Source organism: Notolepis coatsorum (genome assembly GCF_963971535.1).
Source record: "Notolepis coatsorum genome assembly, chromosome: 2".
Taxonomy (NCBI): Eukaryota; Metazoa; Chordata; class Actinopteri; order Aulopiformes; family Paralepididae; genus Notolepis; species Notolepis coatsorum.
Window position 1 is genome coordinate 185507401 of NC_140166.1, and position 24879 is coordinate 185532279.

At 45.0% G+C, this 24879-nt stretch overlaps 1 protein-coding gene across 1 annotated transcript in view; it reads right to left on the bottom strand.

The window, feature by feature from the left end:
- The window catches only part of LOC311223647 (uncharacterized protein), a gene marked incomplete at its 3' end in the record, with an annotated part of 51966 nt that overhangs the window by 16825 nt on the left and 10262 nt on the right, over positions 1-24879 (bottom strand). The window contains 7 exon segments of the mRNA XM_084308420.1: positions 1010-1159; positions 9835-10000; positions 13139-13336; positions 20657-20823; positions 21016-21157; positions 21364-21551; positions 21657-21798. Of these exon segments, the coding sequence (XP_084164546.1) occupies positions 1010-1159; positions 9835-10000; positions 13139-13336; positions 20657-20823; positions 21016-21157; positions 21364-21551; positions 21657-21798 (1153 nt within the window).

A 24879-nucleotide genomic window follows, 5' to 3' on the forward strand; every position in this document is an offset into this window, starting at 1 on the left:
AATCATGGAAATGTATTCAAATAAAATACTTGTCATTGACCAATCTGAAAAGTATTGCAGAATCAAGGGCCCTCATGTATCAATGCTGCGTACGTACAGATATGTGTGACGTGCGTAAACCGTGCGTACGATCATTTCTATGCAAAGTGTGGGATTTATCAAAATTAACGTGTACTTGAGATTGTGCGTATATATCTACGCACAGCTCAGACCGTGCGTACATGTAACCAAGCGGTAGAATATGAAGACCGCAACATGAGACGGACTTTCGGACTTGGACGCAGAACACCCACATCCAAACACGATTAAATATTGTTTAAAATAAAAAGCAAAATACTATTATTTTGTGTGTCATGTTTCCAAATAAGATTGGTCACAACGAAAATCTTTCTAGCTTCAATTTGTTGGTTAGAATAGATGACCTCCATTGAAATTCACTGAGAGCGAGATTGATCATGGAGGAGTCGCTCTCAGTGAAGTTTTAAGTCTGCTTAGTCCATTATTCTACATTCCATGGGGGTGTTTCATTACCATATATGGTTAATTAGGGGCGGTTCAGTATGCAAATGCTTACAATCATGCACGAGCATAGACGGTAAGAACATTGGTATTTATCAACATGGAGTGTGCGTACGACCTGTGCACGCACGGTTGATAAATCCCGATTTTTCTGTGCGTAGAGACATTCTAAATTCCGTGCGTAGGAACAAAAATAGAACACTTTCTACGCATTATTGATAAATGAGGGCCCAGGTCCCTGGTCTGCTGTCAACCTATGAGCAATGTCTCATCCATATCGGCCTTGTAGTTTGCAAGATTAGCTGCAGACAGACACAAACACACACAGATTCAACTGATTACATGATCTCCCCAGGCTTCCGCCAGGTAGAGATAAAGCCTAAAGGTATAGAGATTTGACTGGAACACCGGCCTGGGAAAACCTCATGGGGAAGGTCTAAAAAGGTCTATTGTTACTGTTACTTCATCTGCACCACCTTCTTTCTCCTACCTTTCTCCTTCTCCATCTCCTCTTGTAGATAACAACTCTCTTCACAGATGCTCTGCTCCATGGATCTCTTACCCAGACCAAAGTTACGTAGGGTAGAGATGGCAAAACGCCGCTGTTTCCAAATCTGCCCATTGCTCATGAACAGACCAGCTATGGACAAAAATGGAAAGTACACATATAATATAAGACTTAGAGAAACATATGTGGGAGGGACATTTTTGGCTGGTGAGGAATGGGTCGTGTGGGACTTTGGCTTTGCTTGGGAGGCGGTTGTGTATGGTACCATTGGCTGGGGGTGAGTAGGACCAGGAAGGGTGCAAGGTGAGGGAGGGTAAGCTTGGCTTGGGAGAGACTGGAGAAGTGTTGGAGACAGGGGTGTAGCTCCAGATTCTGGGCCCCATGAAAGAATGTATTTGTAGGCCCCCAGTGAATGCGAGCGCGCGTAAGCGCCCAAGCGGAATTTTTTTTGCCCATTTTTTTATTGATGAAAACGCATAATATGGTTTTTACCTATACATTCGGATCAGCAGTTCAGCACCTGCACTGTTGGTGGGTGAGCCTAGTAAAGGATGTCGCATTGCGTTCATCTTCAATGAATGGACCAATGCAATAGTCTACCAAAGCCCCCCCCCCTCTCTCTATATATCTCACACACACACACACACACACACACACACACACACACACACACACACACACACACACACACACACACACACACACACACACACACACACACACACACACACACACACACACACACACACACACACACACACACACACACACACACACACACACACACACACACACACACACACACACACACTTCAGAAACAAACATAGTATCAATGAGAGCATCAATAATACACCTGAGTGATGTCTAGTAAAAAAAAAAAAAAAAACTTTTTTTGGGCCCCCTTCCAGTACTGGGCCCTTGGAATCATCCTAAGCTACCCCCCCCAGCTACGCCCCTGGTTGGAGATATTTAAGTGCTGGCTTGTGAGGGAATATTAAGGGCTGTAAGTCATGTGGTGGCATAACCTTTATGTTTGTGTATGTGTCTGATGTTATTTAAAGGGATATTTTTTTCTTTTTACATAAAGTGGTATGAAAGTGGTATGTCAGTAGTGTAATCGATACATAGCCACTAGCTAATTCTGCTTTATTATCCTTATCATTAATAGTTCTGACTGTGCTGCGAGTGAGATGGCTCAGCTTCAGACCGGTAACAAAAAGGTTTTAAGCCACATACGAAGGTTATCCTATAACCCTAGTTATATGAGTTCTGGCGAGCGTTCTGCTCGCTACTGGACAGCTCATTTAGTATACATTGAAAGTATTTTCCACATGCACCTTATCTACCCAGCCACTCCCCCACTCACGGGCACGCATATAGCCCGGTGGCGTGCTGTGCTTATCCTCCAGAGTCTTGAACTTCATTCGAAAGTCAGGGGTCCTCGCCAGAACTCATATAACTAGGGTTATAGGATAACCTTTGTTATATTTCGTACTGGCTTTGCGTTCTGCTCGCTACTGGACAAAAGGAGCGGAGCAAGACATGAAGGCCCGATAAATGTACCCGCTGAGTTCCCCTTTTACAACCATCAGAACAATGGGGAGGGTCCGGTCCTAGTGAGGGGCGGAGGGATAGAACACCGAAAAAGGGTGCAGCACCCAAAAAGATGCACAAGGCGAGTAGACCTCACCACGCATCCCGCTCGCTATAAGCGAAGCATATGTTCGCTTTACCGCTTCCATATCACATGGGCACATGGGCATCTGCCAGCGAGGCATCTCGTGGGGTCGGGGTTTTGAACCCTAACTCCGCCAGTGAGGCCTTAGCGGTGGGATGCGGAGGAGATCCCAGCCCCATGGACCGCCCGAGGAACAGGGCTCTCTGTTGAGTCCAGGAGCTAGGACCCGACCAAAGGGACCTGGTGAGGACAACGAGGCCGTGGCATCGAGACCTCCCCAGGCATTTGCTTGTGACACCACCCCCCCCCCCCCCGTCCCCCCCGTCCCCCCGTCAGAACCACCAAGTTCCATGTTTTAACGAATCGTTGACTGGTAGGTGGGAGTCCTGAGTCTCTGACGCAGCCGCCCTTCCCAAACTGGCACACTGGGGGGGCGTCTGGTACGCCGTGCGATCACTGGCACACCGGGGAGACAACCACTCCTCAAAAGAGGGTTGCTCCTTTAACCCAGGCTGACAGGTTCCTTAGCAAGAGCATGGCTCGACCAGTGCCTGGAGGACCATGAACTACACAAGGGCGCTTAGAGGGGCTGACTGCTAAATCAATCAATCAATCAATCAGATTTATTTATATAGCACATTTAACATGAAACGTGTCAACCAAAGTGCTGTGCAGAGGGTAGATACATATAGACAACAATCACAACTCCGTTTTATGGGAGGGCACACAGGCAAGCACACAGGAAAACAGGGCATGAGTCAGTGAACAGTACCTCGATGGCCTGGGGGGGGGGGCCGTGATGTCAGGTCTGCCCCGGTATTTCCTCCTGGAAAATCACAGGGCCCTCAGGCTGACAGATACATTGCACGAGCAGAGCTCAACTGTCACCCGGCGGAACACCGGGCTGGACTGATCTGGTCCGGCGCGACCAGAACGAGTCCTGGGTCCCCAACGCTGCCCCCCCCCCCCCCCCGCTTTTAAAACCGGTTGAATGAATGAATGAATGAAAACTTTATTTAACAGATTGCAGAATGGGTACAATACAGTACGGCTCAATACACACAATTGTTAAGGGGATGCAGACCAGAGAAAGACGTTTGTCTTGTTTACATCAGGGTCCCCCATTTTCATTTCATATTGACATTTAAGACATACTCAACATACATGACATTTATGGCATAGGGACATATAGGTATTCAGTACTGATACATTTGTGACATATACGGTATTCAAATATACAGTACTGTTACTCATAGATCCTGACAGAGTATATACATATGATGGGGAGGGGACTGTACATTAGGAGGGGGTGGTTGGGTGGGAGAGAAATATACATATACGGCGGGGAGAGAATATATACATGCGGTGGGGAGGCGACTGTCTATTACATAGGTGTCAAACTCAAGGCCCGCGGGCCAAATGTGGCCCGCCGCGTCATTTCATGTGGCCCACAAGAGCTCTGGTAACATTTAATTTTAATTTTTTATTATTAGTTTATTTATTTTTTGTCCACTTTTTCTCCCATTTTCTATATTTTCTCCCATCCCAATTTCATATCATCCAATTCAACCCTCCCCTGTCACAAACGCTGTTTCTTGCCTCCCACAAGCCGGCTGCAATGTGGACTAAGTCATACATAGCACAAGTCCCCTCCGGTACTTGAGGTAACAGCAGTCGCATCTTTTCACCTGCGCAGCTCGATCTCTCAGTGGCGAGGAGTAACGCGTGGGAGGCTCACGCTGCCCCCGACACTTCCTGATTCTACTGCGCAGGCGCACCAACCGACCTGTAGGAGTCGCTGTCCACAATGCCCGATCCCCACCCATCAGTTTCCCACCCCCTAATACGGCCAATGTGTATTAGTACGGACGACCAGCTAAACTGAAAGCAATGTGGAGCGCTGGGATCGAACAGGCGATCCCAGCGTCTCCGCATTTGTGGCGAGCGCCTTGCCCACTACGCCACGTAGCCACCCTTTTTATTATTAGTTTTTAAACATTCATCTTGCGTTAAAAAATAGTGGCGTTAAAAGAATTGTGGGTTAATGCGTTAATAAAGCTTTAACTTTGACAGCCTTAGTTATTACACATTCTTACACATACATGTATGTTGAACATCTGAGGTATTGATGAAGTAACAAAGGAAAAAAGCCAAAAGCACTTACTCCTCAGACATTCTTTGACAATTTTACAGCCCAAAATACAAAAAAGATCCAGGCGGAATAGGTAACAAAGGGTTGAAGAAATATTGTCTGAACTGTCAGATGCAAACTGGCTGTGTGACATAACCGAGCATCTCGCTCAATTGAATAAGAAGCTGTAGGGACGCAAACAAGTCCCACCCAACATTTGACCAATATAGTTGTGAACTGAGACAACCCTTATTTTGTTATTTTTGAGTACAGTTACAGTTGTGTGTTCATGCAGACACATACAGTAATAGCAATTTCATTACGAATTGAAAATGGGGGACCCTGATGTAAACAAGGCGAAAGTATTTCTCTGGTCTGCATCCCCTTAACAATTGTGTGTATTGAGCTGTATTGTACTGTACCCATTCTGCAATCTGGTAATTAAAGTTAATTAAACTATCTTCCATTAGTTGGATGTATGGCCTCTGCAAGGTTGAGTGCAGCCATTTGTTTTTGTAACATCTGCTACATCTGTCCCACGTGTTCTTTGCAGCTCACAGTTGTTAGTTCTGCCCCTCTTGACTGTGACAAAAAGGTTTTGAACAAACTTAATGTCATAGCTTGTATTTGATGATATTCTTCTTTGTTATTTACTTGAATGGTTTGATCATTGATTGATGGAGTAATATGGGGTTCTGATAAACTAAAATTATTTGTTAAAATAACATAAGCTAACATATTTTTTACATCTATGCAAATGCATATGCAATATGTGTAACTTGAATAAGTAATAAATACAGAAACAACATGTTTAACAATATGTAAATGAGTAGCTACATTTATTTTACATTACATTAACATTTATACGGTATTTGGCCCTTTGAGGGCAACCATAATGCTGATGTGGCCCTCTGTGAAAATGAGTTTGACACCCCTGGTCTATTAGGAGGGGGTGGGGGTGGGGGGTTTGGTCATTTTTACGGTGGCCAGTTTCGAATTGCAGCCTCCCGTAGGTGCTCTTTAAGAGCGGTTTTGAATGTGGGTACTGGATAGGGATTCACATTCCTTTACAGCTTTGGGTAGGGCGGTCCACATTGATGTGGCATAATTGCGAATCGTGTTTAGTCCCTTGTTTGAGCCGAATCTGGGTTTAACATGATTTGTTGAGCTTCCTCTGGTGTTGTGGTCGTGGTATTCACTGACCTTTGGGAAGTATTTTGACATGTACATGGGTACCTTAGTCGTATAGTGTATCTTGTAGACCAGGCCCATTGCAAGTTGCTGTACTCTGTCGTCTACTCTAAGCCATCCTAGGTTGTCAAAGTGTGCAGGGGTGAGGTGGGTTCTAGGGGTAAGGTCAAGTAGTAGTCTGACTAGTTTGTTTTGTGATGTTTGTAATCTTGTTTTTAGCGCCTTTGAGGTGCTTTGGTACCATGAGGTGCAAGCATAGTCGTAGTACCCTTGAATGAGTGCTCCTGCCAGAGTCTTCAGGGTATTCTTGTTTACCAGAGAGGAGATCCGGTACAAGAATCTAGTTCGTTGGTTGACTTTTTTTATTACATTGGATGCCATTTTGTCACAGGAAAGATTTGCCTCTAGGATGGAACCCAGGTAGGTAATTTCATCTTTCCTTGTGACAATATTGTCACCCAATGTAACTGAGAAGCCGTCGGTCTTGCTGAGTTTGTTATTTGAACCAAAGAGAATGGACTCTGTTTTGCCCATGTGTAATGATAGTTTGTTATCAGCGAGCCATATGCCGATTTTGCCTAGTTCCGAGCTGAGGGTTTTTTCAACCTGCAACTTGTTCTTGTCAGAGACCAGCAGGGCTGAGTCGTCCGCAAGTCGCTGAGTCGTCCGGTTACCCCAGGGGGGGGGGGGGGGGGTACACGCTTTGATCAAAAACCACAGGGGGCGCCACCGAGACTGACTGCCAAAAAACAGCTCCACAGTGGCCCACCCACTGGGTGTGAAACCCCCCTGTGACGCTCGATCTGCCCCGTCATTTCCCCCCGGAAATGTAGGGAGCCTTCAAGCCGACAGATACCTGCCGCTCAGCAGAGATGAACTCCCTCCTGGCTGACCACATAAACACCGTTATGCTGCTCGGACAGACCAGGGCGCGCCGGTCCCTAAGATAGCTAGTTCAAACCAGATCATTTGAAACGCCCGGGACCAGGCGCTGATATCGGTCCCTAAGATAGCCAGTTCAAACCAGATAGTTTGAGACGCCCGGGACCAGGTGCTGATATCGAAGGATAGGGAACAGACTTTTACATTATGCCCATTCAATGGGCTGTGACTGTCCTGCTTCGAAAAAGAAAAAGAACAGTCTCTGATTGGCCAGGGCTCGTAGCCGCGGCCCCGATAACAGCGCTTGGTTCGTAAAACCTGAGAACGGTGTTGGGTGAATTTCAATAAGACAAGCCCCAACCCATCGTCTCTCCCCCCATTCAGGTAAAAGGAGGGAGACTCGGTCCCCCGCAAGGGCCCTTGACACGGGATTTATACACAGAACCTGGGAAAAAACACCTGTCGTTAGTTCCGCTCTCTTTGAGAGTTCAAGTTCAAGTTTCTTTATTAGTTGTCATACACAAGTACAGAATACTTTTATACAAAATGCTTTTTTCTGTTTCGCTCCAGAGACTGTGCTAGGCAAAAATAGTTAATAAAATAAGTATAGCAAGTATAAAATAGAAGTCAAGTACGTAGACAAAAATGTTCAGTATATACATATATACAATGCTCTATGTAGAGTAGAAGTAACTGAGTTACCATACAATATAATATACTATATACTATACTAACGTTAGCTCACGGAGGTCCTAGACTAGACCTGTGTTTACATGGGTGCGGGAGGGGCTGGAGGAGGAGGAGGAGGAGGAGGAGCAGAAGACGCTGCAGTTCCGTGTGTCTGAGACAGAACTCAGCGAGTGAGATCTCCGCTAAGAATTGGATCATGTTTTTCGATCGGTTTTGACGATCGGCGAAAATAAAGCATTATCACCGATCACCGGTCGCATATTTATACTGATTATCGGCCGATAACGATCGGTGGCCGATCGATCTCGGCATCCCTAGTTTGCGCTATTGAAATCACCCACAACCACAATAGCAGCGTCAACATTCGCTGCTTGGATTCTATTTACCTCGTCATGGAGTTTGGTCAGCGCGTCACCTGTGTTTGCTTGTGGTGGACTATACACTCAGAGGGGGAAGACGCTAGTTTATCCCGCAGAGACCTCTTTTGACAGCGTGAGTTGGGATCTTAACTACGCAGGCCCCAATTCACGGGCATACCCCTCGGGTCAATTAAAACCTGGCACCCTGTGACATCGTTATGGCAGAGACCCACCCCCAGCCCTACTGTTTTGAGTCGGCGGGCATGCGAACCCCCCCCCCCCCCCTCTGCGACAAGCAGGATATGTTAATATCTGCTCTGATGCTGAGGACGTGAAAAGCTGAATGCATATGCTTCTTTATCGTTTTGAAAACCCCACACGAACCACCACGGCACACATTTAAACACATTTGAATGACATCACTGCACGTTTGCTTCAACCAAAAAACGCGGCTCTCTCCGAGAGTGGTCTCTTTATTGAACAAAAACATATGCAAACGGAGGTTTGAGGGGGAATCACCAGCGTTTTAGCTTGGTCCGCAACCCCTACCTCGTGCGGGTCGGGGGTCGCGTGCTGCACAACGCCTCGGACCGTGCTGAGCCAAACAGCGTTTATGATCAATTGCAAACATGGGGGACTCTGATGTAACAAGACGAAAGTCTTTCTCCGGTCCGCCCTGCAACAACTGCGTGTATAGAGCCGCACTGCATTGTTAATACAATTTTAGGTCAATCAATCAAACACAACTGGGAGAGGCAAGCAGTATCTTCATGTTCGACGAGGCTCTTGGTTTAACCCGAGCGCGCCAAGCGAAACATAATACAGGCTTGTCCGGTGCTCGCGCTTCCGATTAAACGGTGCGACGGGCGACAGTGACAGCCTAAAAACGCCAGTGCCACCGCGCCACTGGCCTCACCTGAGGGCGGCGCAGCTCGCCACCACCCGCCGCGTGTTGTCAGTTGTCACTCTTCAGCCGGAGGAACTTTCTCGGCGGGTCTGAAGAAAACTCTGTGACGCGCGGCAAGCACCAAGCACTTCCTTGCTTCTCCTTAGTCCGTCCAGTTGCATCTCATGGCGTCGAGGTTGCTAGGCCCGACACGCCAGCGAGGAAACCGGATGCCGGTCCAGGGAACCCGCGCAATGAGCGGTGGGAGCCAAGCGATGGAAGTGCTGGCGGCGTTGTCATCTCCAAACAAAATTCACACTAATAACTATCTCTATCTCTCAAGGTGCAGAGCGCATGTAGCAACACTTTCGAATGAAAGAAACAAGGAGGCTGAGCACGCCACCGGGCTATATGCATGCCCGTGAGTGGGCGTGGCTGGGTAGATAAGGTGCATGTGGGAAATACTTTCAATGTATATGTTAGCGTATGAACGAGCTGTCCAGTAGCGAACAGAACGCAAAGCCAGTACGAAATATAACTACAACATGCTACAACAAAGGTGTTAACCATTCATAATAGAATACAACAGTCCTCTTATTATCCAATGCTTCAATCTTCTTTCAGACTGACTGTGCGTAGTAATACACTGGGTTCCTCAGGAAACAATAGCTCCAAGATATCATGTTGGACTGAGGAAAGAATCAAGATACAAAATAACTGTTGTAGTCTGTTGTGTGGAAGGTTAAAACTTTTGTTTGCATGTTGTTGTGTGGCTTAAAACTCCTTTGTTGCTGGATCCCTGTGTGCTGCCTGTCTGGCTGGCTGTCTGGCTCTCTTGGAACACAGTCAGAACTCTGACCACGGAACTAGCGGGACAAGTCAGCTGATGGGCATTGTTTACTCTACTGACAGGTATTTCATACCTCTTTATGTAAAACAATCCAAACTATCCCTGTAAGGGACTGAGAAAAAAACTGAGACGGGTTCACCTGTGGTTCCTGAATAAACTCTGGCATTGATTGGGCTGTAGGGCCGGTCCACAAAGTTCTCTGCCTGTGTCACTATGGCTTCCTTTACCATCTTGTATCCAGACACAAAGACCATCTTATCACTGCCCAGACGCACACTGAACACATTCCCATAGACATTGGCTAGCTGTGGACATTACACCAAAGAAGAACAAACATTTTAGTCCTTTCTGCCTTCTGGTTTTCATACACAAGTGTGATACATACAACATACTTCAATGACTTGCACACCCAGGCGGATCTGGATGTAGCCTTGTGATTTATTATCTCAGGGTATCTGCATGTATCAACAAGTTAAATGTAAGACTTTTTACCTCTTAAGCTGCAACGTCCCTCATATGGGACGTTTTTCAGATTTTTTGCAACCGGCACTTTGGCGACCCCTAGTGGCTCGGGTGTGCATATTTTGTAATACAATATATATATCGAATTGAAGGCTTATTTGTTGCCTGTTGATAGCGACAAAATCCGACAGAATCCGCTCAGTGGTTCTCGAGTTACATGCCGGTATTTGAGGCTTGTGCAAAGTACCACTCCCGACTCAGGCTGCAGTAGTTCCGTCAATCTAGATCCGATCTCGAAAATGATTGTGGATCGTTGAGTGTGGCTTTCCAATGATACCCCACATGGGGATCTAAATAAAAAAAACAAAAAACACGAAGAAACACGAAAACAGGAAGAGCAAAACAGCCGAATGAATTGAAGTCTATGAGAAAACTGAGAAAAACTTCTTTGTACACAGTTTACCAAAATCACTCCTAATCACTCATTTCTGAATGGATCTTTATGAAATTTGGATATGTACTACATAAGGCTTCAGGCTATGGCTCCGTCTGGATTTGTAAGCCATACCACCTTCTGGGGAAATACTACCTTTGGACTACTAACTATGACAGAAAAACTTGAGTAGCAAGTTTTTTTTACAAGTTTTTTTACAACAATGTTATTTTGGTTTGCAAAAAAAGTATGCAGTCCTCAAGTTCAAGTAAAAAAATTGCCACTTTTCTGCCCGCTTGTTAATACCTTTTTAACACCACTTGGAGCTAAATGTAATACCAATTTCACCATACTAGCAAAAAAAGCGACACACGCACAAACTCCTGGGAATAAAAAAAGGTTGAGTTTTAGGCTGGTAGAAAAGTTTTTTTTTTTTTTTTTTACATTTCTTTTAATTATTTATATTTTTCTACAGGCTCTGACATTTAATTGTTGCTATATCTGTGGTCTATTAAATATGTGTCTGTCATCGCAATCAAACAACTGCATTATACTTAAAAATCACTCCTGACAGTGTAGATAACATTACTCTCGTTGAAGATAAGCGACAGAGCGCTTTATCTTTCTGCCTATAACTTTACGTTTTTAGGGCACTGCTAATCTGCTACCTATTATGCGATGTGGCTGTTATCAGTGGTGCAGTGGTGGTCCCACGCGGTACCACGCCGTCCCAGCAGTTTTTTCTGAGCAGAAGTACACGCACGGATGTGCACGCGCGCGCACACACAAATGCGTTCACAACTTTCACTGGACTCGTCGCGCCGTGCGCCTTATCTATCACCTAGACTTTGCATAATAATAGGATACCAATAACATAACAAAGAACGAGAAGTGCAAAACCAAAATACAAGCCCTGTGGGGGTTTGCTTGATCTGTGGAGCTCTATGTGACAAATGGTCCCGACTGGAAGGATGAGGCATTAAGTTGTGCTTCAGAAGGAAACTGTCCTTCTGTAAACTAAGTTACATTGTTAATTTAGTTTGTATTAACTTTTCTAGTTAAGTTAATTCAATTAAAGAAATTGTAACTACAATATTGTATCTACAATTACATTTAAAACATTGTTTGTTTTTCTAGAGCCTGCCAGCTCTAGAAGAGATCTATGGTGGCAGGCTGCTTTCCCGTGCCTCTGGCATTATCAACGACCCCTCGGGTCACCCAGCCGCAGGCCTCTTTGTCCCCCTCCCGTCGGGCAGACGCTACCGCTCTATCACATGCTCTACCTCTCGGTTTACAAAGAGCTTTTTCCCCAGTGCTGCGCGGAGCCTGAATGACTCCAAAGGCTAGTTTTGTATTTTATCCTATGACTTCAAAGGCTAGTTTTGTATTTTATCCTATTTTGTTTCTGTGTTTTTATTAGTGTTATTAGTCAGGTTTGTGGCTGTTTTTTGTGTGTCTGTGCATCATGCACTTTGATTATATGCACTTTTACTGTCATTTGTGCCACTATGCACTTAACTATGATTATGCACTTTTAGGGGATGTTGATATCAATTTTAGCATTTGTCCTTTTATACTGTCTGTGTTTTTACATATTTTTCCTGTACTGTTTCTACTCTGCTCCTGTATTGGATTAGTTGTAGACACACAGTGTTTGCTCTGTACCTGTATTCCAATGTGGATTCGTCCATACATGGCAAATAAAATCTTTGACTTTGACTTTGATATCTGTTGACAATATAATTTATTTAGGCTACATCAGCTGCTACCTTTTTCAGCTTCTCTATTTCAAGGGAATATTTACAAAAACTAAACTAAAACTAGTAATTTCCTGTTTTATGCTGTTTTATTTTTCCTACTATTTATGCATAATAATCATCTGTTCTGTGCGCAGTGCGCACGGCAGGGAACATGTATGCGCGCGCGTGGCACGCGTCCAGGCAGTTCTGATATTACGACTGCACTGCACCCCTGCATGTTATGATAACGTCTTTGACTTCTTGGAGTAGATCCACCGCTTTGGCCCATGAATTGAGATCCGAAGTAGCAGGATTGGACGTGGTCATCCACCCAGAAACGGACGTGAAGGTCCAAATTTGCTCTAGTTGTTTTGTTTTGTTGTTGCCTTTGTTGAACATGGTGGCCAAGGAGTCGGCTTGGCTTGGTTGACGCTGATTGGAATCTTGTTTTTGATCGGTATTGTCTCTGCTACATCTAGACTGTATGTGGAGCCAATCCCGAATCTGGAATCATGGAACGAAAGCACGTCTGCGCTGCGCGCCCCTATCGCGCGTCCCATACAAGCTCTCGCCAGACGCACCAAACTCCCGGTAGCTGCCCACATAAAAGCATTTCATATATTTAATATTATTATCTCAAGACCTCCGGGCCGACCCCCCCCCCCCCCCCATGGATTTCATGCCAATTAAATGTAAGACTTTTAAATTCCTTGTAAGGCCTTAAATAGCGAATTATGCATTTAATACTTTTTAAACTCGAACCCCGCCGATACCCTGTATATTATTATCCAGGTCAATCTGCTGCTTACCTTAGTGAAATAAATGTGAGGCTGTTTGGAGTCAACACTGAACATGCTCCCCACCAGGGGGAGCGCCAGTGGTCCTGGGGGATAGTTTGCTGTGTTCTTGTACTTGAGGAAATCAGCTATCAGGAGAAAAGCAGTCATAAACAGCAGGATTCCCTTGATGTCGAGCTCCAACAAAAAGTTATAAAGCCACATGGTGGAGCAGAATCAGACTAATGGATGAAAAGACAGTGTTTTCTTCTCTCACTCCGACAGTTAAACTGTGGTGCGTTCTTCTGACATAATATATAGCCTACACTCAACCACACCCAAAAGGCACAAATAACTTGACATAACAGAAAAAGGAGGGTTAGGGACAGTGAAGGTCACCCTATCAACTAACCGAGAACAAAGGTAGGTACTGTATACTTGGAGTGAATCCATTTGGCCACACCTCTCCGTACTATGTGTAGTTATATATTATGTTAGATCTCTGTCATATGACAAATTTAATATATATCCAAATACTCCAATGATCATCGTTATTTTTAAACACCAACAGCATGTTCAGCACAAGTTCAACTCATAAGCAACAACATTCTCAACATAATTACATGACTTTGTCCTCAGCTGTGGTTCACAGTGAGTCTCTTACTGAAACATGTGGTGTAATGTGTACAGGGGTTGGATGTTAATGTCAGGGTACATGGGGTAAGAGAGCATACATGTATGTGGAGGGTCGTGGACTCGTGGGGAAGACAGGAACTTGCCTTTTCCACTGTCCAGTTATTCTATTTCCAGCCCGATCTCGCTTAAAATACGTATATGAAGTACTTATCAACCACAGGAAAAGGGTACATAATGTACGTTATGTTATAGACATAATCTAATATATTATATTTACATTTCATATCGGCGAAAGTCACCAAAACAACTGTGCAAAACATCACGATCAGGAGTCAAAGTAACAATGCTTGTGCACAAAAATCTTAATTTAAAAGCTTACTGTGTCCATTATTCAATTACAAAACATTTATTCACAAATATGAAAACAGAAAAATATTGTTGTCGTGCTGTTTCCTCTCATCACTTGCGTGTGGATTTTGTTGCAACTATAGTTGTTGTGTGTTGTCGCTTGAGACTTGTCCTTATTGTGTACGTCTGTACGATGCTATTGGCCTTGTTGATGTGTGTGCAAAGTGTGTATAGTCTAGTAGTCCATTGCCTTCTGTATTGCATATTGAATCTGTGGAAGACTGCAGCCTATCATTAGCACTATATGTTTAGGTTGGGGACCCCCTGATCGCCACTGGGTATTTTTCACACTGCAGAGCCCCATTCATTTTCTATGGAGCAGATTTTTATGCCCCAGTGACATCACCGATTGGAGGATTCTTTCTCTGATTTCTAGGATTAGGAGAGAGTAGTGCATGCTCACAACTGACAAACTGTCATGCTGACTCAATCTGCCCCATGGGGCACTTCCCTGCAGGCAAACCTTTGCAATGCAGGCAAACCCTGACCTCTGACCATACTGATGAAATGCATACTGGATGTAGGGCAAAGTAAAATAACTTAGCTAGGATGATTGGACTTCAGATAAGAAGGCTGGATACCAAGTGTTAGTGTCACAATGCAAAATACATGGTAAAGGTAACAGAGACAAATATAAATAATGATATTAAAGAAAGTAAAACAAATTAACACTGGTAATGAGTGAGTGATCATCTTACATAGCTCCTCTCTCTATATATGATCAAAGTGCTTCCCCCCCCCACCAGAGACCAAGGGACAAGGGTGGAAAGGGATGTGGAAGGGGCATTCCTGAATAGCTCTATATTTTAATACATTTTATTTGATTAATAAAATGTATTATCATAAAGGTTTGTAAGATCCATTTTTGTGCATTTTACCTTTAATTTCTGTTCCAAAATGACATTGCTCTGTAGGCCTACATCACTGTTCTCCTCATTGCATTTGATCTAGGCCTGGGCACTGTGAATCCATCCATCATTACATGCCTGGTGGTATAACTATGTCTGTTACTAGTGTAATGTATACGTTTATGTAAGCAGTTGGGTATGTGAGGGGTGGGTGGAAGTTGAAGGGGATAGGGGTGGGTTGATGTGTTGTTGTTGTTGTTGTTTTTGTGTGTTTTATTTGTTAGATTGGAGACCAGGGCCCAGTTCATGATGCTGGTGTGAAAATAACAATAATAATAATAATAATAATAATAATAATAATAATAATAATAATAATAATAATAATAATAATAATAATAATAATAATAATAATAATAATAATAATAATAATAATTTTTTGATTTGATTTGAAGTCTTTATTTCGAACATGCAATGAATAATAATAATAATAATAATAATAATAATAATAATAATAATAATAATAATAATAATAATAATAATAATAATAAAATAAAAAAAAAAATACACGTAGTTAAAGAATGGTCTTTATTATGTGATTTGAGGTATGCAGAGGTGGGATAATAATAATAATAATAAGAAGAAGAATAGTTATCATACGTTTTGATTCACTTTTCTTTAAGAACACATTTCAAGTACTAGAGTGCAATAGGTGCATGTTACGTTCACTGGCTTTCCTCTGGCCTCTTTTTGGAAGAAAGCTGTGTCTCTGTGTTTTCAGGTTTTCCACGCCCACCTGATCATGACCCACACCTGGACTTACAATTTGCTCATCAGTAGAGCTATATCTCATTCTTCAGAATCAGTAATCCTTGATATTTGGCCACTGAGCTGCTCGTTGGTCTGATGCTACTGTTGTTGTGGCTAGTGTTAAAACTGTGCCTAATTTTTCCATTTGTTTGCATTTTTGTACGTTGTATGTGTGTTTTGTACAGTGTCTTTTTATTTAATAAATTTTTTAAACTTTTTTTACTGTATGAAGCACAATCCCAGGAGGCTTGTTGACAGAGTCACCTGGGGAGCAACAATAATGGGTTCATGATGACAAGGTCCTTCTTCAGCCTTTAATCGGCGTGGTTTATTTCACATTGTATATGCACCATGAGACCTTCTCTCTCTGTGAGAGGTAGATGAGGAAGATGGGGAAGATGGGAAAGAGACAGAGGGGGAGGGAACAATCCCTTATATACCCTCTTACCTGACGTCAGCTACAATAGCTACGTCTCCTTGCGCCTATAGCGCCCTCTTGTGGAACAGTTAAGCAGTTACATGCAATCATATATAACACATAAACTCAACAAGGCTCATACAGAACCAAGCATTTCACTGTGATGTACATGTACTTTAAATGTATATAACAAAACCTTAACTTTAACTAGTTTTGGGCGGCTGAGCAAGGCGCTCGCCACTAACGCAGGAGATGCTGGTATCGAGCCCAGCTCTCGGTGTTGCTACTGGCTTGGCCGGTCGTTCATACTAACACAATTGGCAGTGTTAGAGGGTGGGAAGCCGGTGGGTGGGGATTGGACGTTGTGGACAGCGACTCCTACAGGTCGGTTGGTGCGCCTGTACAGCAGAATCAGGAAGTATCGGGGGCAGCGTGAGCCTCCCATGCGTTACTCCTCGCCACTGAGAGATTGCGCTCTTCAGGTGAAAAGGTGTTTTTTGCTGAGGACCCAGGGGTGTGCACTGTGCAGTGTCGTATTTGGCCAGATGGTGGTGCTATAGCGCATGTCTGTCCTTTGCATATCTTAATAATCGTTCATTCACGCTTGGTGGGTGTATTGCTGAGAGCGAGCCCAGGGCAGTGGCGTCGCGTGGGTAAAATAACAGGGGAAGCCAAATATTTTTTTATTAAAAATAAAATTATGAAATATTTTTATTAATATTTTTTTTTTATTTTATTTTTTTTAAGTCAAGCAGTCACCATGTACACTACAGTATGGCTCGGCGGCCAGTCAAACTTTCTTTTTATTTATTTAACAGATTGCAGAATGGGTACAATACAGTACGGCTCAGGGTCATTAATACTGCTGGAGCATTGGTTCATTTTTGGTCAGATTTTTCCTTGCACGATTTTGCGCGCCGCGTGGGAGCAAATTCGAGACACATATTCATTCAGGTGTCCCACGGTCTCCTCTATGGCCGTGAATATTTTCACGCGGATCGGAATCACGGCGCGCCCGTGGGACACTTTTCCGTTTCGGCGAGTTTATTCCACGCTTTCGGTTTTCCTTTTTTAAGCATTTTCGGGGCTACATGTGAATGAGTAAAAGTTGCGGGACGCCCAGATGTTTCCACGATAGAAATCTCGCGTGGATCCCATAATAGGCTCACTTAATACAGCGTTTTTAAAATCACGCGACATTTTCAGGGTCGCAAGCCGACCTTTTCCTCTCGTTTTCGATGATGGAAGTGATTTAGGAAAAGCTTCGGCACGCCGAGAGGTACCCGTGGATTTAATCTTGCGAGGATCGGGGCAATATTCGGCCCGTGGGAGCAGTCACGGGTTAATACAATGTTCAGAGTGCAGAGGGGAGGTGTGCAGAGGGGATGCCACACTCATGATTCTGCTCACAGCCCTGTTTTAAACTTTTAAGGTGTGGCAGTCAGCTCGAATCTGATTGGCTAGGATCGGTTTTGGACTCTACATACATGAATCACATGGTTGAGGCTTGAGAAAGAGACCTACCCCCTGCCTCCTCTCCTATAGCTGCAGTGAGCATAGTGAGTCTGACAGTGTGTTAGAGGGAGTGAGAAGGAGAAGAGGGAGACATTTAAAAAAAAATTTAAAAAATTATAACACAGATGCACAGATGAAAAAGAATGTAAACTATATTAAAAAAAAATTATATATATATATATATATTTTCTTTTTTTCATATTTGATATTTGATATTAATTCATATTTTAATAGGGAGGCCTGGCTTCCGTTGGCTTCCATAAGGATTCTCCACTGGCCCAGGGGAGTGCAGTGTCGAAGCTGGTGCCATTTGGCCAGATGGTGGCTCTACAACAACAAGCTCATAACAACCTCATATGATAGTGTTAACTTACGCCCCTGTAAAGGGGAGATATAAATAAATGAAGGTGTTGCTGGCTTCAAGTCCAAGTTTGTAATGGACAAGCAAGGCGCAACACGCTCCCCTACAGGTTGTATGTGACATCACCAAATAAACATTACTTTTATGTGGGTTACCTTTATTAAAATAAAACAATTAGCACAGTAACGACATGAACACACAATATTGCACATCAAATAATATACATAATACAAAAACAATACTTTATATTTTGTAATATACACTATCTTTTTAATTAGTCAATAATATTAATTAATTAATTAATATAATCTCAAAGCCCCAGTGCAGTCCCACCTATGGCAAACAAATAATTATAAACTCCCGCTTTGAATCACAATCCCCTGCCTTATTAGAGACATAAATCTATATTGGAAGACCTTGTTGAAGGTAAAAAGTGTGTGCACCTGGTCTACAAGATACACTACACAACTAAGGTACCCACGCCAAAATACTTCCCAAAGGTCAGTGAATACCACGACCACAACACCAGAGGGAGCTCCACAAATCATGTTAAACCCAGATTCGGCTCAAACAAGGGACTAAACACGTTTCGCAATTATGCCACATCAATGTGGAACGCCCTACCCAAAGCTGTAAAGGAATGTGAATCACTACCCACTTTCAAAACCACTCTCAAAGAGCACCTACGGGAGACTGCAATTCTAAACTGGCCCCTGTAAATGTCCTAACCCAACCCCCTCAGAGCATGTGTGCGGAGCGGGTGGATTTTGAAGTGAGCGTGGAGTGGGTGGGTCAGAGTGACTCCGGAGCGAGAGCTGTCCTCCGCTCCGAGCCGCTCCAAGCCGCTCAGTGCACACGACACACAGTGGTTTAAACTGATGTAATATACATGTAGTACAATGCCAAAGCAATAGGTGGCGATGTAGTTCAAAAATGAAGGCCATTTTCAACCAATCAGAAGGGTGAACGCGTCACTACACATCCTGCTCAGTCAAAACAAAAATCCGCCATCTTTAAATCACCTCGCGTGAACTAGCAACATAGCATTTATTTTCAGCAAGAAACAAAGTCCAATAAAAAAAAGGATACATTCACTGTGTGTTCTGCCTCATTTATTGATGAAAGAAAACCAACATCAACACAATGTACCACCAAGAGCGGAGAGTTTAGTCTCACAAAAAGAGCGCTGGTGTTGTTAGCTTACATGCTAACGTGATTGGGATCTGCCAGTATAAACGTTAGCATTGTGGCTAGGCTAGCGTACATTAGCGCTGATGTTGTTAGCTTACATACTAACGTGATTGGGTGCGCAAATGAAGGTGATCGCTGAGCGAGCGTAGAGTGGCGTGTGGGGGGGGACAACACGAGCGAATGAGAGCGGAACTAAGCCGTCCAGAGCGAAGAGCGGATTTCTCTGCCGCTCCGCGCCGCTCACATGCTCTGAACCCCCTCCAATGTACAGTAAATGTCCTAACCCAATAATACACGAGACCCTCTTCTTGGGACCAAGTAAGGTTTCGTCGATATTTCAATGTACAGTTTCTATCCACTTTTTCTCCTATTTTTTTTCTATTTTCCTCCCATCCCAATTTAGCCGTGCCAATTCTCCCCTCCCCTGTCTTGAACGTTGCTCGCATGTGCCCCCCACTGGCCGGTTGTAGGGAGGATAGAAGCCCACCGCATGTCCCCTCCGATACATGTGTAGGCAGCCAGTCGCATCTTTTCACCTGCCAGCGTGGACTCTCATTTGGCGAGGAGTAACGTGTAGGAGGCTCACACTGCCCCCGCCATTCCAGGACCGACCTGTAGGAGTCGCTTTTTACAACGTCCAGATTACCACCCATCGACTTCCCACGCACTAACTCTGCCAATTGAGTTAGTATGACGGCCGGCCCAATCCGGAGGCAATACGATACCGGTGTCTCGTGCGTTGGTGACGAGCCTACCCCGCTCCTTCTCATAACCCCTGGACAGTACAAATATCCCTGTGGCTTTACCGACCACTGCTTGAACAACCTTACTTGTGACAAATCCTGGTTGAGGAGTGGAATGCCATCCAACAGCAATGTGATCACGCTGGGGTCCAGCATGAGGAGATGCCAGGCTGCATATGGTTCTTCCACACGCTACTGAGGCTCCTGACTGTTTGTAAAATTGCCAATATGTCTTGTTTCTTCCTTGTTACTGAGAGACTTCAATCACCCAAATCACCAAACAACACCAAACAAGAGTCAATAGCAACAGCAGAATAAGCTGTTTGGCATTGGCAGAGAAGATTTGGCACATTTTTCATGGGCGCAACCCACATACTCAGCTGTGCTGCTCATCCCACAAATACATGTTCCTTACAAATGGGGCACCATTTAAAAGGTAAATGAACAGGATTTCCAATGGTATAAAATGTATTGCCAAGAAGCATTGTTACAACAGAGAAATAATATACCAAACACAAATTTCCGAACTTTTTATTCAATGTTTATTATTTGTCCAACAGTGGAATTGTCACATAGAGGTTGGATTGAATAGATTCCGTGGGATCTTGCATGGGTTCAGCGAGCCTTGGTGTAGATCTTGAAGGGATGCGGTACATGTGTAGTTCCAACCATTCCTTTTTCACTCAGCTCTACTCCATCCAGAGTGGAGAAACTGAACTTCTGGAATAAAGTGATGAAGAACAGGAACAACTCCATCTTGGCTAGGCCTTCACCTAGACACACACGCTTACCTGAGGAACACACACAAAAGGTCAGGATCATAAAGGCCTGGATTTGTCAGGTGACCTTTTTGGACATACATACAGTACTTTGGATGTTGTGGTTTGAGAACTGATTCATGCATGTTACCCGTCCTCCCTCCCTCCCGTTGTCTTTCCTGCCACTCTCCCGTAAAACAGAAGTATTAAAAAGTGTTTTTTTACCCGCAGAAAAGGGCAAGAATGCTGCTCTCCTCACAAACTTGCCATCAGCATCTAGAAAGTGTGCAGGGTTGAAGGTGTCTGGTGTCTCCCATTCAGTCTTGTCAAACAGCACAGAGGTCAAGTTGGGCATCAAGCTGGTTCCCTACACAGAAAAAAGGTTAACACCAGGCAAACATTGGCAAAGTAATTTTCTTAAAATTTAAGGCATTTTCACAGTTTCTGATTTCATCATAGATATACATTTATTTATTTATTTATTTATTTATTTTGAAAGATTTACACTGCCAAACAGAGGAAGCCAGATTGGACTATTTTAAGTCATAATCAGTGTTCTATGATTAGATGGACCTTTGGTATAAAGTAACCCCCAAGTGTTGTGTCTTTGGTGGCCATCCTGAGACCATTAAGAGGTACAATGTTTCCCATCCTCTGGATCTCATGGATGACAGCGTCAGTGTAGGGCATGTTAGGTCTGTCGGCCATAGTGGGCTGTCGGGACTGTCCGATCACTCCGTCTATCTCAGCCTGGACTTTCTCTGGGTGGTGGAAAAACAGAGAAAGAAGAAATGATTGCCCCTCTCACCTGCGCTATTTTATACTATTTCACAAAAGCTCGGGTCAGGGCCAAGGATGTCACCTACCCTGGATATGGGGGTACTTGATGAGGAAGACCAGGGCCCACTGCAGGGTGGTGGAGGTGGTCTCAGTTCCAGCCAGAAACAGGTCCAAAGAACACAGAGCCAGATTGGTCTCATCAAAGCCCAGACCAGGCTCTTCTTTGTACTGTCAGGAAAAGAAGATTAACAGATGAATAGTTGGACAGATGGACAGAAATTCTATGTAGATAATTATGCTATGATCTGTGCAAGTATCACTTGTGAATAATCATCCCTTAATTAAAAGGGACAAAAAGAATGCCTTTATCCTTGAATCTATATATGCACACACCCCCTATTGTTGGGATGAGAGGAATAGAATGGGCTTCTTTATTTTCTTTCCTTTGATTCAACTTTTCTCTAGGCTTTTGTCTTGTTTTCATTGAGAGAAATATATCTGGGTTAAGCAATGAGTGCGCATGTGTACCCTGGGAGCCAGAACGAATCCCCCACAATGCTCAGCAGGTGTTCCCAGACAGGGATTGAAGCTTGTGACACACAAATGGAATAACAGTCTTTCCCTGGGAGTCCGGAAGCCCAGTAACAAAGTCCATGTGGGACCATGGACGGGTGGGCACAGGTAACGGACGTAGGAGGCCCGCGGGGTCCGGTGAACGGCCTTACTGCGGGCACAAACCGGACAAGCAGCAACGAACTCCCTAATGTCTCTCTCCATGGTAGGCCACCAGAAACTCCACCGCAGGAAAGATAGTGTTCTCCCGATGCCGGGGTGACAAGAGAACTGACTGGTGTGTCCCCATTCAATTACCTCAGACCGCACCAGTTCGGGGACAAATAACTGGTACGGGGGTCCATTACCAGGGTCGGGCTGAGCGTGTTGGGCGGCTTGGACCCTGTTCTCCAGCGCCCACGTCACCACACCTATCACTCGGACGGGAGGAAGGATGGTGTCGGACCCTTCCTCCGCGGGGTTCTCAGGAAATAACCTGGAGAGCGTTCCACCACCCCGGGCGATAGGTGAGGGTGAAATTAAAATGGCTGAAGAACAGAGCCCAACGTGCCTGCAGAGAATTTACTCTCTGGGTGGATTTTACGAAGGTGAGGTTCTTGTGGTCTGACCACACCAAAAACAGATCTCTGGCCCCCTCGAGCCAGTGTCTCCACTCCTCCAATGCAGCGTGAACCACCAGCAGCTCTCGGTTACCGATATCGTAGTTTCGCTCTGCTGGGGTGAACCTACAAGATAGGTAAGCGCAGGGGTGGAGTGTCTCATCCTCTAAGGACCGTTGCAAGAGGACGGCTCCGCCCCCGGGCTCCGCCCCCGGGCTCCGACCCCGGGCTCCGACCCCGGTATCCGACGCGACGCGTCTACCTCCACAATGAAGGGACGGGTCAGATCTGGATGAGCTAGCACGGGTGCCGTGACGAATAACCTCTCAAGGGCAGTAAATGCGGCTTGCGCCTCCTGAGTCCAAACAAAAGGCCGGAGTGTGGAGGTGAGTGCGGTTAGTGGTGCGGCTAAACAACTAAACCCCTTAATATAACGGTAGAATCCCGCAAACCCCATAAACCTCTGCATCTGGGTGCGGGAAACGGGCTGGGGACACTCCTCCACTGCCTGGATCTTACGGGGATCAGCGTGCACCTGACCCCGCTCCACAATATGCCCCAAATACTCCACAGAGGCGGTGTGGAAACTACACTTCTCTGCCTTTACAAAAAGCTTATTCTCCAGGAGGCGCTGGAGAACTAGCCTAACATGTTGAGGATACTCGGCCGCAGTACGGGAGAACACAAGTATATCGTCAAGGTAAATGACGACAAACACATTAATCATGTCGTGTAAGACATCGTTAACAAACGCCTGAAACACTGCAGGGGCATTAGTGAGTCTTCCATTCGTCGCCCTCCCGAATGCGGACGAGGTGATAAGCGTTACGGAGGTCAAGCTTAGTGAAAACGGTTGCATGCGTAAGGGGCTCAAAGGTAGAGCTCATTAGGGGTAAAGGATAACTATTCCTCACGCGATACCGTTCAATGGCCGGAAATCAATGCAGGGGCAGAGCCCTCCGTCCTTCTTCTTCACAAAGAAAAACCCTGCTACCACCGGGGAGGAAGAAGGATGGATGAGGCCCGACGCCACGGACTCACAAATGTACTCCCGCATTGACTCCTTCTCAGGAATAGACAGGTTATACAAACGATGAGATGGAAGGGGGGCTCCGGGGAGGAGCTCGATGGCTATGTCATAGGGAAGGCCGAGGAGGCAGGGACAAGGCGCGCTCCTTGCTAAAAACCGCGGCAAGGTCATGATACTCCCGGGGAACACCCTGGAGATCCAGAGGTGCGGGCTCGGGTTTTGAACCACTGGGAGGAGTCGAGGCCGAACACAAACAGTTTGCGTGACAGGCTCTACCGAGAATCCTCCCAGTGGACCAACAGATATGAGGGTTGTGGAGTTCCAGTCAGGGGCAACCTAAAATAAGGGGAGCGGACGGTGCGGATGAAATGAAAAAAACTAATAATCTCAGAGTGGTCTAACCAGCACGGCGTCAATGATACATACGTCAGCCCCCGAATCATTCATAGCGCCTATAGACAATGACTCTCGCGCCCATGCCAGCGTGACCGGGAACAGTCTATTTAGAGGGGTCCTCCCTTGATCGGTTACTACTTGGCTCACTAGCACCCCTCGAGCTAGTGAGCCGGGTCTTTTGGCCGCGCTGGACAAGTGCAAACCATGTGACCCGTCCTCCCACAACAAAGGCATAATAACCCCCTCCTTACGCGCAGCTCGCGCTCCTCCGTGGAAAGCCCAGAGCAACCCAATTGCATTCAGATTTAGATTCAGATTCCTTTATTAAGCCATATGTGTAACCACATTGGTAATTGTCACAGCAATACAGTGTATGCATTTTTCCATCAATTTTTCTTTTCATATAACAACAAGACACAGGACAAAGACAGTGCAGTGCAGGATTTATCATTTGAATAAATATATATATATAAAGTGTATAAAGTGTAAAGTGCAGTGCAGAGTTCCAGGTCAGTCCCAGTGCAGAATTATTGCCAGTGTCATTGATATTATTGTGCCAGTGTCACTTGGGGGCGGAGGGGGGGGGGGGGGGGGGTCCTGAGGCATTGATCAGCCTGGCGGCTGAGGGGAAGAAACTTAGGCCCCGTCCACACGAACGCTGGGTTTAATGTAACCGTGATTATATGTGCGCAGTTGCACTGTTCGGCCACA